General features: G+C 39.1%; 1 protein-coding gene and 1 long non-coding RNA gene across 5 annotated transcripts in view; one reads left to right on the forward strand and one right to left on the reverse strand.

The window, feature by feature from the left end:
• LOC105723075 (uncharacterized) overlaps positions 1–15,982 on the reverse strand; it is a 304,135-nt gene that overhangs the window by 170,757 nt on the left and 117,396 nt on the right. The gene's annotated exons all lie outside the window — the stretch shown is intronic.
• Positions 15,173–15,982, forward strand: part of CD96 (CD96 molecule) — a 97,104-nt gene continuing 96,294 nt past the window's right edge. For both annotated transcript variants that reach the window (XM_012460943.2, XM_012460942.3), the window contains exon 1: positions 15,173–15,341. In XM_012460943.2, coding sequence (XP_012316366.2) covers positions 15,281–15,341 — 61 coding nt within the window. In that variant the 5' untranslated portion in view covers positions 15,173–15,280. The remainder of the gene's footprint in view (positions 15,342–15,982) is intronic.

A 15,982-nucleotide genomic window follows, 5' to 3' on the forward strand; every position in this document is an offset into this window, starting at 1 on the left:
CTAGTGAAATTGGGGCTGAAATGATAAGCTAATGAGAATAGAGAACAATAAGTAAGCATTGAGGGAAAGCTGACCTCCCTCTTCCTTACCTCTCTTGTCCCCTCCAAACCTCCTATTCTCACCATTCCTCAGGCACATTTTTAGTTCCATTTTTCCATAAAGTTCAAATATGCAGTGTCAGAGGAGTGGCGTGCACAGAGGCTAGGCTGAACTTCAAGTCAGAAGGCAAAGAGGGACAGGATTCTTTAGAGAAAAAAAAAAAGAGGATGAGAGATAGCAAAAGGGGGAAGCAATTAAGTATGGTTGACAGTATACCCTATTGTCAGCATATTTAATTGTCTTCACTCATCTTTTTGTACCTAGGCCCCTCAGCCTCCAACATCACCACCTGGCCAAGCTGCAACCTCCTATCTTGCTCTGTAACACCAGGTCACCAGGTGCTGTTGATTCCAGTCCAAAGTCAGCCCTTATCTTCACACTCTTTTTTTTTTTTTTTTTTTGCCTCCTGTCACCATCCTCCCAGTCACTAATCCAAAATTCCTTGTTTCACTTTTCTCAGGGTTCCTTCCTCACCAATTTTCAAAAAAAAAAAAAAAAAAAAAAAAAAATTTCTCTTCTATTTATACACAAGGCTGAGGGTTCAAGTCAGAACTTTAACTCTCTTACTCTCCACATCCCAATTTTACCGTAATTTCTCTGATAACCACCCTTCTACAGAGCAAGCTCTTCTCTATTCAGTGTGCCTACTCCACCAGCACTCTGTCTCGCTCTCTTAATCTCCCAAATACTTCCCTGGGAGTTTTTCCCTGTTTCTTGAATTATGAATCTCTTCCTCTTCACTGTCTGCTTCCTACAACCTAAAATAAATTTTATCTTATGAAAAAAAAAATCCCATCCTAATAATACTTAACTGCTTTCTCCTCTTGCTGTCTCTCATCCTTTTTCTCTCCAAAAATCCTCTCCCTTATTGCCTTCAGAATTGAAGTTCAGCCTCTGTGCACACCAATCCCCTGGCACTGCATATTTGAACTTACTAGTGATAAATGAAGCTGGGAGTGTAGACAGACAAAGAAGAAAGAAAACAGAACTGCTGAAAGATTACGATTCCAAGAGTAGAAGGTAGAATCACCTACAAAGAAGATGGAAAAAGGCTAGCCACAGAAGTGTGTAGGGGGTTAGGAATGGGGGCAAGAGAGCATGGCCCTGGACTTACCCTGAAAGCCAGAACAAGGTGCACAGAAGCCCCACTCTCTGATCAAAGAGTGTCAGGAGGGGAAAGCACCAACCGCCATTCCAGCCAGGTGGGCCTTACCCAATCAGTTTGTGGTTGCATGGCTGGGACAGAGAAATGGAGACCAGTGCAGCAGGTGTGAGGCTGGTCTTTGTCCTGCAAGACACTGCTGGACAGAGGGGACAGTCAGCTGCTAATGCCAGGGGGACCAGCAGTCCTGGAAGGAGCTACTGGGAGATGAAGGAATCTTCTGGTTAAGAAGTGTGGTGCCCCCTCACCTCTCTCTACCTACCCATCTATCCACAAGTTTTAGCCCCAGGAACTTCAATTTTTAACAAAGCATTGCTAATATCTAAGTTTTGTACTGATTTGATTGCCTCCTGTTTTCTCAGCATCCATGTCAGATTGTGTCTTTACATTTTAAATTAATGAAAAATACTATTTTTCAACCTATCAGCAAATGTTAGGACTTTTATAATCATACTTACATTTATAAGAAGAGTAGCCAGACGAAGGCTCAAGTATAATTTAAACAGAAAAGGAAAAGTGCTTTATTGTTTTGTCACACTGAAGCTTTAAGCCACACAGATCAAGTTTATGTTAGAACATTATTAAAGGACCAAGTCTACAACATGTGGATTTGGGGAGCATATGTCAAATTTGATGTGGGAAAGAGGAATATCCCACAATTGGGTATAAGGGATATGTCAAAGGCAAGTGTATTTCATAACAACCTAAGAGGAAATGAGAGGGAAAATCAGTGCAGAAAGAATCCTTGAATCTTTCTTAGCCAAAAGAAAACAGGTCCTCACGCAGACAATACTGTCCCTGAGTAAATGTCATCTGTAAGAATATTTATCTTTGTGTTCCCACTTTCTTTGATGATATCATTATTCTAGGCAAAGATCATTCCTGTCTGGCCCCCAAACATCAGCAGCACATAAACACTAACTTGCTTAGGGAACTCCACCAGCAGCAGAGCCCAGGGAAATTGTGTCATCCATTTAAGATGTCTCATACCACAGACACACTGTTATCCCAGGCCATTGCTGGCTTACTTGAAAGCGATAGGCCGACAATATGAGAAGCTGGCAGGAAATCCAGTATCTAAACCCAATATAAGATTGTGGGCCCAATCTAATAAAGATAGATTCATCTGGCTTTATTCCCATTTTGTCTCCTGCTTTGTGGGGAAAGTAAAATATGAAAAATCGGAGCATTATGGCAACCTCTGAGTGCATATTGACGCATCATTCCCTCAACTTTCATGCTGAATATCTTGAATCATGCAAATTAGTGGGGACTCAGTTTCTTAACTGTACCTTCCTTTCTGTCACAGTGGAAGCTTAAGAGACGTTCTCAAGTTTAGCTTAAAAGACTCCAGTGTTGAATGTTCTGAGGCTAATTTAAATTCACAAGTGAATTTGATGAAAATTTAGACATTTATCTGACATATGTTAAAGAGTCTAAAGTCATCATCACCTCAGGAAGCAAATGGGGCAGATGCATTGGCTAACTTGCCTATGACTTCCATGGGATCTATGCTTTTAATAACTTAAATTTGATTTGGACAAAATTGATAAGGGGGCAAAAGCACAGAGCATCTGAAGTTTCAGCTTCTTCTTGTTTTTTTAAGCTGATGGATTTATTAAGTTTTTTTTTAATAGCATTTCTGTGCCCAAACCAGTAGATCTGTATATTGGGTAACTGTTTACATTAGGCTTTTATGTAAGCCCTAGCAAGATCTTCCCATTAATCTAATCACAACAGCAGGCTGTGATTAATTTACTGCAGCATTGATTTTTTTAAGGATCATTGAAAAGGCCTCCTTAGTTCAGGGAGAAAAAATGCATTAAGGGATTACAGGCTACATCTGCCAAAACTAAGATATTTACTCATATAATTTATTGTAATTTCTGTTTTACATGGCCTATCATTTTCTCTATATTTCATGGAAATCTTATATTTTATAACTTAATGGCAGGCCAAGTCATTTGGTGATGACTATTAAACTCGTCTTGAATCAATGAACTAGAAGGCCATTTTCATTTATGTAATCTTTAGCAGTTTACCATTTTACTAATGAGGAAATGCAAGCCCAGAAAAGTTAAATGATCTATCTATCCAACATCACTGAGCTGGGGGAGAGCTATGTCTATCTGCCTTCCTTCCCTGGACGCCTCTCTCTTGCTTCTTACTTTTCTTAGCATTATTGTGACTTTGTTAGCTGTACTATGGGCCAGACGCTGCACCAGAAACTTTCACATATGTAATCCTTTTGAATTTTCACCGCAATCTTGAAGGAAGATATTGTCATTACCATAATTTTATATGTAAGGAAACTAAAGCTCAAAGAATTTAAGTTACTTGACCAAGGTCATTCAAGTAAAAGCTGGGTAAATCCCAGATATTAAGCTAAAGTTTGTTTCAGCCCAAATTCTAAGCTTCTAATTGTATGCTGTATATAACATTGCTTAGAAAGATGACATTGCAGTGTTCTGCCATTTCTCCCATTTCCCCAACTTCTCCCTTAGGACAAAAGGTGACTTTCTAAGTTGTTCATGATGTGGGCTCAAATCTTTGCCTGAAAATCACTCTCTTTGACCACCTTTTGCTCCATATCTCACTGTCACTCTTAGGGGTCCAAAACAGAGCTGGGAACTTAGGTTAATAATGGATGGCACTAACCAGAACACAGATCACTCTTCTCCAGCTCTTTTGAATCTGTACAGTTGACACGGGGAAAGATAAATAAATTGGCATGTGTTTTCATCAAGGAAAGAATTGGGCAGCTCATGTAAACTAACATTTTGGCCAAAAGTTGTTATCATTAGAAAAACAAAAAGGACTATGCATTTTATGCTAAGAATAGCCTGTTTTGCACCTGGCTTACTTTGATGTCAGGCACTTTACATGCCATCAGTCTTCACATATACCCATTTAAGAGATGCTACAACACAAAGGCATATAGAGATTTAGCATCTTGTATAAGGCCCCAGCTAGAAAATGGCAGATCCAGCACATCTGATATGCCATGGACCCATCTTCTGTACAAGATTGCCTCTGTGCTGAACAGCCCAAATTAGCACAGGTCTTTTTTACATATCTGTACAGTTTTAGGTGTGATTTTCAAAAATGATTTGGGATTCTGACATGGCAAAACAAGCCCCAGTGGAGAGGTTTTGATGCCTTTCTACCAATTACTTCTACCGGAAGTATAGACAGGAAGTGTCTGGAGGCCAGGCTGGATGCTGCTTAGTCTCTGCTACTTAGAGGTCAGTATTGAGAAACCACACCTTTTGAAAGGTTGGCTGTTGTTGCAAATCTCTGAGGAGGAAGACTCCACACTGCTTGTTTCCACTGTCACAAGAGAGGATTCGACATTGTGGGAAACTTGTGCCATCCCAGGATTGCTATGGATTCATTACTTCTTTACTTTTAGCCCATGTTCCTTTTTTTTAATTATTAATTTATGTTCTCAATATCCAGGACTTTTTGCTTTCATTTTCTGTTTAAAAATATATTCTCGAACCTATTATGATATAATTAGATCTTGGTTTAAGTACTTGGTTTCTCAGCACCCACTAACCGGTTATCCACTTAGCCTTCTGTCCAATTCTTGAAAAATATCACTTCTGTTTTGAAAAGGTTTTCATCCTTCTGGTTGTTGTGTTTAACTTCTTAACTCGTGTTTCTTATCATAGGGGCGATAGTAAGACAGAGAGCCCACACAATGGAGAACTAAATTTCTTTTGTTTAGGCATTGGGAGGATGGTTCTCCAAAAAGCCTCCTTCTGAGCTACTTAGACTATTGATGGTCCATCTCATGTGGGAGCATGTCTTAAATCAAGGCCCCTGGAAAACAGACACTGTGGTGAAATTTGCCTACAAAAGTTTAATCAAGAAGTGCTCTTGAGAACAATATCTACAAGGGAGTGAGGGAAGCAAAAGGGGATGGAAGGAGAAGTTGCCTTCCAATAAAGTTGCAACAGAAGCCTCAACCCTTCCCACAAGGGAGCCCTGGAGCTGGGATGACCCTTCAAAGTTATCCAGAATTTAGGCACAAAGCCACACCTTTGTGCATCGTCCTTCATTATCCACTCATTACATGTGAGCTGTCTCCAGGGAGAAAGCAAAAATGTAGAGAGGAAGCTTTCTTTAGATTAAGGAAATTCCTGGAGAGGGATGCAGCTATGAGCCATCAGCAGGCAATACTCCCAGGAGTAGAAATAAAATTAGTGCTTCAGTCCTGAACAGGGAAGTGGGACAATGTACCAGTAACGACTACACACCTCCAGTTTTCTCAGTGTTGATAGCATGCTTAATTTTCTGAAAATATTTTACTTCATGATATCTTTAGTGGGCTGAATGGTGGCCCCTCAAGATATATGCAAAAAGTACCTATAAATATGATTGAATTTGGAAAAATGATCTTTGCAGATGTAATTAAGGATATCTCAAGAAGAGATCCTCCTGAATTAATTGGGTGGGCCTTAAACCCAATGACTAATGTCCTTATAAGAAACAAAAGAGGAGATGACACAGGGAAAGGAGGAGAAGTCTGAAGACTGAAACAGCTAGAATGATGCTCACAGCCCCAGAAGCTAGAAAAGCTAAGGAACAGATTGTCCCCTAGAGCCTTCGGAGGAAGCATAGCTGTGCCAACACCTTGATTTTGGACTTCTAGTCTTCATAAATTGTGAGAAACTGAATTTCCATTATTTTAAGCCACCAAGTTGCTGGTAATTTGTGACAGCAGCCCTGGAAAATTAATACAATATCTTATACAGTTTAATCATTACATTAAAAAATTGTATTCTTAAAACCCTCAGTAGGAGGAAGAGTGGCATTGAGATACTTATGTCACCAGGTTTCTACCTGAGGGGCTGCCAAGGCTTGGCTACACATCCATGCTGAAGGCCACAGTTCCTATTGGGAGGCTCTCTCCCTACAGCCACCCTCTCTGGTGGCTGTCTCCCATTTCCCTTCAGTCATAGGGAGAGAAAGTGTCTTCCCAATGTCGCTTAGCACCTGAGAACTATGCTACCCCTTGAGTCCCCTAAGCCCTGCTATATCTTGATAAGTAACCCCTATATTAAACTCTATTCAGTTATCACTCTTGAGTGTGCCTTCTGTTTTCTACCGAGACTAGACTGACTTGTCAACTCTGGGGTAATTTAGCTTCCAGGGAGCAACGACTTCAGTCAATACTAAGTCACTAGTGACAGCAAAACTCGTATTGCAGCTTTTCTGAGATTTTCTAATATTATGTGCCTATATGTAAGAGACCTGGATTTTATAATACTCGCTTTCCCATAGTTATAGCATTAGATCCTTTAACTCTCTGGCTTTCAAATGAAAGAATCTTGTCATTGGTACAGATAGGTTTGTCATCCTTATTTTTGTCTGTCTTAAGTACTGCTGTTGAATTTCCTCCCTTAGGTAAAAAAATTTCTCTATTTTCTACAGTTAATTTGAGCACTTGGAAAGCCAGTCATAAAATGTCTCAAGATTTATATTCTCTCCAGTAGGGCAAATATTGTCTGCTCTTTTATGTGCTGCTAATTTCCTTCATCTTACATACTCCACAGGAGACCTACGGGTGATAATTGGTGGCAAATCTAATGGGCTTCTTGAACTGCTCATTGCTACTGTGGGCACCCATCTCCTTGATAAGGCTGAGATAACTTCATGGTAGAAGAGAAATTCTTTATCTTTGTCTCCTCTACAGATCAATCCTAGTGCCTGACATTTAAGTGGAGCTCAGTATTTGTTTAGACACTCAGCAGAATTAAGAATATATCTTACATTTTTAGAACTCTTACTAGTTTATATCAATTTTGTGGACTTTGTGAAATGAGTATGCTGTATTGTTTCTATTGATGGGAAATGGATTTACTTAAGAGAGTTTCAGCAAAAAATATTCATATAGTATCTATTATGTGCTCAATTCCATTTTAGGGGCTAAAAATATAGCAGTGGAGTAATCAGACAGCCTTAGCATGCCTTCTCCACAAAAGCACAGCCTGACACAAGGGCCTGCCTACAGTTACTCTGGGATGTAATCCTGTGGAACAGAAGTGGAGGCAAAAAGGAGTGAAACAGGGAAGGAGGGAAAGTCAATGCAAGGGTGCATTATCAAGCAGCTTACGCTGTGGCCCACTGTGTCTGGATCCCTCTGGGCACTTTCTTAGGATCTGTGTAAAATGCATCTTAGAATCTTTCACCTGAGCAACACGAGCTCCTGTTCCCCATTGGTCAAAGGTTTCCCCATGAGGTGTTGACTCCCTGAACTTCCAAGGTTATACATGTGTATGCATAGATGAGTGGGATGAGGCCTCTACCCTCATCTATCCCCCTCCTCTTGCTGTCGGGGGCAGAGATTCCCAGGTCATAAAGTGAGAGATATTTAGGGAAGCTGAGGAGAGGTGCTTTCAAGGTCATACATTTGAGCAGCCTGTTGGCTCCACGACAGCTGGAATGAAAAGGTGGGTGTGCTATTGTGATATAATAAGAAATAAATATTTGGTCTGTGCCCCCGGTTCCTGGCACACAACCCCTGAAATTCTTAGAGTTTCTTACATGATGGATGTCTTTTTGTATGCTAGCAACATGACTAACAACTGGGGAATCTGGGGTAGCCTCAGGATGGGAGGCTGATTACCAGGGAACCAACCATGTGATCAGAATGTTGAAACTTTCAGCCCTAACCCTGATCTCTGAGGAGGTGAGTGAGGCTGATGGTTGAGTCAATCACCAATGGCCAATAATTTAATCAACCATGCCTATGTAATAAAGCCTCCATTAAAACCTAAAGGACTGGGCATGGGGAGCTTCCATATTGCTGAACAGGTGGAGGTGCTGGGAGAGTAGAGCACCAGGAGAGGCCTCACCCTTCCACATACCTTGCCTTAGGCATCTTTTTCATCTGGCTGGCTGGTCATCTGCATCCTTTACAACATGATTTACAATACACAGGTAAACATGAGTGAACTGTTTCCCTGAATTCTGTGAGCCACCCCAGCAAATTAGTTAAACCTGAGAAGGGGGTCATGGGAACCCTGAATTATAGCCAGTCAATCAGAAGCACAGATCACAAGCTGGGACTTGTAACTGACATCTGAAGAGAGAGACAGTCTTTTGGGACTAAGCCCTCAATCTGTGAGATCTGACACTATATCTAGGTAGATATGTGTCAGAATTAAATCATAGGACATCTAGTTGATATCCACCAAAAAATTAAAAAGCTGCTTTGCATATGGAGAAAAAAACCCAGACAGCTGGTATCAAAAGTGAAATGCTGAGTGACTGTGCAAGACAGTAGGAAAACCACTTTAGTCTCTTCCTATCTTTAATACTGGGTTACAAGAATGTTTGGTTAGTCAAAAGGTGACTAATAAATAAAGTGCCTGTCCTTCCGAGACTTACATTCTAGTGGAAAGTGACAATATACTAAAATAAGCAACTTAAAGTCTCTTGAGAATAAGCACCGTGAAGAAAATATAGCTGTTGATGTGACAGAGACCCATGGCAGGGCTCCTTTAGATAGCCATGAAATTCAGGAAAGGCCTCTTAGAGGTGAGAACATTTGAACAACCACAGAATGAAAGAATTCATTCACGAATGTAGCCTATGAAATAGTATTCCAAGCAGAGCAAATGGAAAGACCCTGGGGTTGGATGGGCACAGAGAGCTTCAGAGACAAAAAGGAAATAGGAGGAGGGTTGTGTAAGTGAAGGAGCATGGGGTCAAAGCAGGAGAAGAGGTAGCCAGGGGCTCGTGGGGCCTTCAGGGCCATGAGCTGTGGTCAAGCATGCATACGCCCTAAAGACATAAGAAAAGGGGGACTTAGACATTTACAAAGCTGATATTTGAGGTGTGCTCCTCTCACAGGTAACTGTCAGGGTCCCTGACACATTGTCCTTTGATATTTTATTTTACCAAGTGATACATACATCTGAATTAAGTGTGCTGTGAATCACTCTGCAGGAGAGTGAGCCTATAACAGCCAACACCCACATTTCAGCCTCACTTTGAGGTCTTTTACTCATGATCATGGAAATAGTAATGCTCATGACCTGATTAATGTTCCTTATGAAGAAAAAAAAGTCAAGGTAAAGCCAAACACTTCAATATTTTAAATATACACAACTATGATTTCAGGATGCATTTCTCACCATTGGGCACCAGGGTCCTGATTTATAAAATAAGGGAGTTGATTCTCCTGAGGTTCTATGTGTTTATATGGCTAAAGTGTGAAACGGATTAAATGTTCTTAATGCCAAGTAGATTCTAACTTTCTCTGAAGCAATAAGGCATAATTTTATTTTAGAAAAAGCTTTGAGGATCTCCACCTTGCTTAAAAGAAACCTCCGCACAGTGTTTTCTATAGTTTGTTTGTCCATCCTCCTCCAGCACCCCTGGAAATGTAGCCTTCCTTACTAGGTGTTGAGTAATTAGAGAAGCTTCTCCATTAAGTTACAGTCATGTATACTGGAGATAGAGAAGAGGCTCAAAAGAGAAAGAGAGTTGTTTCAAGATGTAAATACAAGACCTATAATATCTTCCCTGAGAAATACCAAAGGGAAAAATACGTAATAAATGGCTAAAGAACAGTGAAAGTAAAGTAAAATTGATACTGAGTTATATAACACTGGAATGAAGCTAATTAAATACCTTTAATTAAAAAATAGCATGCTTGGTTTCACTCAGTCAAAATTTCTCTAGGAAATTAAATTTAAAAGCAAGCAAGAGAACAAACAAACAAACAACAAAAACTTCTCAAAATATATAATTGTTTGAGATAAAAATCCATTGTGTTGTGTGTATGTATGTGTGTGTATAGTTGAATATATATAAATCCTTATTTTTTCCTCTGTGATATACAGGTGTAAGTTTGTCAAGAGAAATGTCATGAGAATCAAAACAAAATGTATGCTTTTGAGATTGCTTCTTATTTGTCAAGATATTAGAGGCAATTTGCATTTTTAATTGAAGAATAATTGGTTTTTATTGAATATGTTATGAAGCTTATTGTATTGCTTAATGGTGTAAAAGACTCATCACAACTAGCACAGGATTTTTTATAGCAGACGTTCTGATCTTGGGCAGGACATTTTACATCTTCAGGAGTCATTTTCTACATCTGTAAAATAAAGGGCTCGGTCTATGTTAAATGACCCACATTCTATAGGTTTTGACAGGAAACAGAAAACCTCTGTGTGCAAGCATGCTCATGCCTCTGCTTTTAACACTTTCACAAAACAGGCAAATCTTTACAAAGTTAGACTTCTTTTCTGAAGGAAGGAGCATATTTTTATACACAACTACCTTCTTTTTTCTTATGGTTACTTTCTGCAGACTGTGGTTCAGAACAACGTCCCTGGTCTCTGTAAGATCTTCAATATTGATATGAAATTATATTCATGATAAGGTTTTCATTGAGCCAGAAATGTGGAACAATGCATTTTTAAAAGATGCTCAGCAACAAGGACTAATTTCTATCCTACTTACTTCTCCTCCCCATTACAACCTCTCCTCTTCCAAGAAAAGAGTTTGGTTTGGCTCTCATTTGCCCAGGAAACGCTATTAATCACAATCTCCTATTCCCTGATAACATTACTTAATTGAGGTTGTATTGAACTATATCATTACTAAAAGCAACAAATACAAAACTGTGCTGTCTCTCTCTTTCTTTCTCTCTCTCTCTCTGTTTCAGTTTGCTACTCAAAATAAATATCAGAGATTATTTACTATAATTATCCAATTGAATTATATAATTTTATTTCTGAAAGTAAAATGCTAGGTGGAAATTTTATATATATCTTACCTAAAACTTTTTGTGCATCTATAAAATGAATTTTTAACATGCATGTAGTAAAAATTTGTTTTCTTTATATACACACATTTATGAAAACATCTAGAAAATATATACAATACATTAAGTCTTGGTGGTCTTTGGCAGTTAGAATTCCAGCTGATTTTTATTTTCTTTCTTATCCATTTAAAATGGTTTCATGTAATGAGCAGATATTGATGTTGTAACTAAAAAAAAATGTATTAAACTAAAATTAGTCTTTTATGGATGGAATTGAGCATGGTGAAAATAGTAGAGATAAAAAGATTGCTATGCTGAAAGTCTCATGAAATTCTTTTTCATTACATGCGAAGTCATAAAACTCATAAAATTTGAGTGAAAACTAAAAAAACCCTATTCTCATGAAGGTAGGACTGATAGCTGTACCATACATAATAGGTTATCTTTCACATCCATCCAAAATCTATTGATCTTTTACTAACTACTCTTTGATTAGGGTGGTTCTTCTAGCAGGAATCCAACTGTTAGTTTTTTCGTTTTTCCTTATTCTGAGGCATGAAACTTTATAGGAGATTTTCATTCTATGCCCAATTGTACATCTCAGCTTACAGCCTCTTTATAGGTAATGACCTTGCTTCCATCACACTTCGCCATGCCAGTCAGCCAATTCCCATCCTAAAGTGCCCAAAGAAACAACTCCTAACAGGTCTTCTGCTTCTCTTTTTTCCTTTCTTCCATTTAGCTCACACATACCCACCTAATTTATCCTTTTAAAATGTTACTTTAAATATATGACTCATATGCTGAAATATCTATAGGGAGTCTCTCTGACATGAAGAAAAAACCCACACCCTTTAGCCTAGAATTCAAAGCTCTTGGATGGCTTTGCCTGCTCCAAATCCCCTAATACAGCCTCAGCTAAATCAGAATAACCCAATCACTAAATGGCCTAGAACCTTAACACTCTTAAGTGTTGGCTCTTCCTGTTTCTTCTGCCTGGAATGACTTACCTTGTGGTTTCCATCAATCTGACACTTACAAGGCCAACTTTAGATTCCACACTTCAGACGCTCTTGGCCCACTCAACCACTAAGACATCTCCCCCTTTGCTAAAGTCCTGCCCTACCAACTCATTTGTGCTGTGCTTTATGCTACTTGACTTTTTTGGTGCACATGGATACTTCTTCCCGGATAAATGGTAACTGCCTTATGACTGAAGGTTGCGTTTTATCTTTGGTATTTTAAAATTATCTATAACTATGCCTCTTCAGTAATTCCTTAGGAGTTGACACATAGTATTTTTTAATTAACTGAAACCTTAAGCATCATGTTTTCTAAGCATTTTGGAAAATGTGCAGAAGTATAACACTCCACATTTTTATTTTTTACTAAGTGTTTAAAGATATGTAAGTAATATTTGAGTTAACCATTATGAAAACCACAAAAGTTAGTTTACCTTTTGCTCAACTTCCTGTTTCTGAAAATGTCCTTTCCTCATTGAGCGTGTTTAGCTAAAGCATTTAAAAAGTTTGTTCAAAACACACAATCATGGCTTGCCTTTAGCAGAAATAATGTGTGTTCCTGCTTCTCTTTGTAAATAATTGAATTTGCTTCTGCAGTTCAAGAAGATTGTGATTTTTTTGTGTGTGTGAAACTGACTTGCTTCTGTTTTCTCCTTATGTGCAGCAGACTATAAAGGCAAAAAAGAAACCCTGTGCAATTGGGATATGGTGAGTAGGGAGGATAATAGAAGAGATTGACATGACTTCCATAGAAGAGTTATTTTTAAGTATAGAGAATGCCTGTCTATCCCCACGCTGAAAGAGCCTTTAGAAAATATTACCAGGATTGAAAGGCAGTGGGGGCAATTCCCATCACCTGGGATAGCTGTGCCAGTCTGCAGAGTGTTGCTGCCACCTGCTGCATGCAAACAGCCATGGAGGGGCTGTTGCCTGGGTCTTGCAGGATACCCAATGTGTAAGCATTCAGTTAAGATTCTGTGGTCATGCATCTGAAATTGTTATACTCTCAGAACCTGGGTGGGTCCCAAAGGAAAATTAGTCAAATATGATGGCTTCAGGCCGTAGAAATTTCTAGATATAAGAATCATGAACTAAGCCCTGAACAATACCCAGAGGACAGATTTGCCATACCGTCACTAAATAGGTGGCTCAGGTAGCCCAACCCCAATGAGAGGCAAGAATTCTACTGAAAATAAGTCTGTAACACTGGAAGATAAATGACTATTTCTATGTTTCTGAGTTTAAGGACTTTTTTGGAACAATTGCTTCACTTTAATACTATCAGAAATAGGAACATTCTAAATACCCCAAAGAGGGTATTGTTCTTAGAGAATTCAATAAATTTAGATTTGTATTGGTTTCTACTTAGATAAATTCCTCTTATATGAAAAATGGAGTGGGATCATAGAATCCCTTCTCTAGGCTTGTAATGTGTCCCGATTTAATAGGGATGCCAATGTGCAAATCAGGCTCTTCATAGTGCATCTCCAGGACTATTTTTGCTGCTATGCTTCATAACTTTGATTGACTAGAATTTCCAGGGGCAATGGGAAGAGATGAAGCTACCCAGAGAAGTTATGTCTCTTCCTGCCCTTCAATCAAGGACTTTGAGTTCCCCAGCCTTTCCCTGGAAAATCACTGTCGGCACCGCCTGACCCAGTATCCCCAGTGACCTGAAACTCGTGGGAAGATGGGAAGGGGTGATAATAAAGGTTTGGGGAGCACTAGACTAGGCAAGCAGTAAGTACATCTTCTCAATTCTGCAGGAAACTACTAGCTGAGGAATAAGTATGGTAATTATCATGGCAAGTATGTGCAGTGGCAGTACAGGGGGTGGTCTGGACATCCAGGAAGACAGTAGCCCTTATTTATTTACATGAAAACCTCTCTTCTCCCATCTAAACTTTAATCTCCTGAATGCCAAAAGCATTTTCTTCTGTCTTAGCATTGTCCATATTCCCTGCAAATTCTTGCATAGGAGAGATTGGTGTATACATGTTGACAACCTGGCCAAAATTATCTCCACCTGACCTGAAAAGAATTCCTATCTCAGGATTACAACTGGCCTTTTCATTTGTCTTTTTCTTGCTAGGTGGTGCCTATATTCTAGTAATGAGATTAGAGTCACAGGATATTTTAATCATTCATATGGTTGCATAAAGACACACATGTTTATCTGTTGTTATTCTTTGTCCATCAAACTTATACAGTAGTCCTCAGCCTAATGCTTGTTTTCTTGATGTTGGAGGGTCATGACAGCCTATTTTATCCCAGCCTGAAAAACTAATACAATTAAATCAGAGAATCATAGCAGGGAATAGTCATCATTTTCTTCTATGAATAGCCAGACATTTTACCAAGGGGTCACTTTACTGAAACCTGGTTGCGGTTCTATGTAAATAGAAGTAACTAGGCAGATGTAACAAGCCTAATACCTCACTGAGGTGGGAATTCTCTGCCTTTGGATTCTGATTGTGACTGCCTTGCTTTGGCTTAGGCATGGATAAGCTCTTCTATAGTCAGTAAAAAAGGGCTCCAGCCAAACTGGTGGGAGACTTCCCCATCTGACCTCCAACCTTCCCAGAGGAGGGGTAGAAAAGTAGCCCTCACTTCTCCACTCCCAGGAAATGTGCATTTCCCTGCAAAGGAGAGACAATAAAATTTGGTTTGATAGCTGACACTATCTCTGTTACTTTATTAAAATTAAATGTGCTAATTCTTTGTTCTTTCACCCCAGGGCAATTCTGGAAAGAAAACATATCTTAAGATTGAACAGAAAAACTATTATGAAAGACACCAAGTTCAAATTTGTTAAATGACTTTGTGCTCTTGAAAAGAAATGTATAAAAAGCACATTGCCAACTGCTCTGCATGATACCCTTTGTTTGGATTTTAGACGCAGCTTGACTGACACAGAGATCCTGAATAAGAGACTCTTTGGATGCTGAAAAGTCTTTTAAAGAAGGTGATATACAGATTTCAGAGAACAATTTCAACATTGTTCTGTTGAAGGTTATACTCAGCCCTGAACCACATTACTTTCCTGTCTACGTTTCATTTCCTGGGGGCTTGCCAAGTGATAAACAGACCCAGGCATGTGTGGTAGATTTGAGGTCTTTTAGCACGAAGTGGGCGGCTGGAGTTTGCTTTAAAACATCAATTGACTTTGTGATTATTATGGAAATGCTGGTGTAAGGTCTTCAAAAGACAATGGAGAAAAAATGGAAATACTGTGCTGTCTATTACATCATCCAGATACATTTTGTCAAGGGTAAGACTTCCAGTTGTCCCTTCTTGTCAGATGGGTCATTTAGGGGTGGATGGGGCCTCTGTTCATTTAAAATGCCTTGTGACTGCTGCTGAAATGGATCACCAAAGGGCAAATTGTTACTAAGGGTTTCAGTTATGTATTTAAGTGGCAGATATAGGAGAGATACTAGAATATAGAAATGATTACTAATGAACACTAAAAATAAAAAGGGAATGGGTGATTTGTGCCACTGCTCTGAGGCATTTTCACCCATTTCCTTCCTAACAGGATCTCTGGAGTAATTGAGAAATTGTGCTTCTTGGAAATGAAATGCTCGCCAAATGGTTGTCAAAACGACTGTGGAAAAATTAAAAATCACAAAGCCATCAACACTCAGAGATCCTTACTTAACTTTTTTTTTCTCTCAAGTACTCTTTTTCTTTTGGATATAACAAGTATTTCTCCTCCAAATACTAAGGTCTTTGGGAGTTGAATACACGTTGAATTTTAATGAGGCATGTGTAGATATGAACCTGGGAGACAAAGTGGAATCCTTATGACAGTGGGAACAAGAGCCTACAGGGCCTATTTAAAAATAGAAGGAAGATTAGTTCTATATTCCACAGTACGAGAGTATTATAGTAAACCTGAGTGTCTCAAGA

This window comes from Aotus nancymaae, unplaced genomic scaffold (assembly GCF_030222135.1).
Source record: "Aotus nancymaae isolate 86718 unplaced genomic scaffold, 86718_ANA_hifiasm-v0.15.2.pri h1tg000011l, whole genome shotgun sequence".
In the NCBI taxonomy this organism is placed as follows: Eukaryota; Metazoa; Chordata; class Mammalia; order Primates; family Aotidae; genus Aotus; species Aotus nancymaae.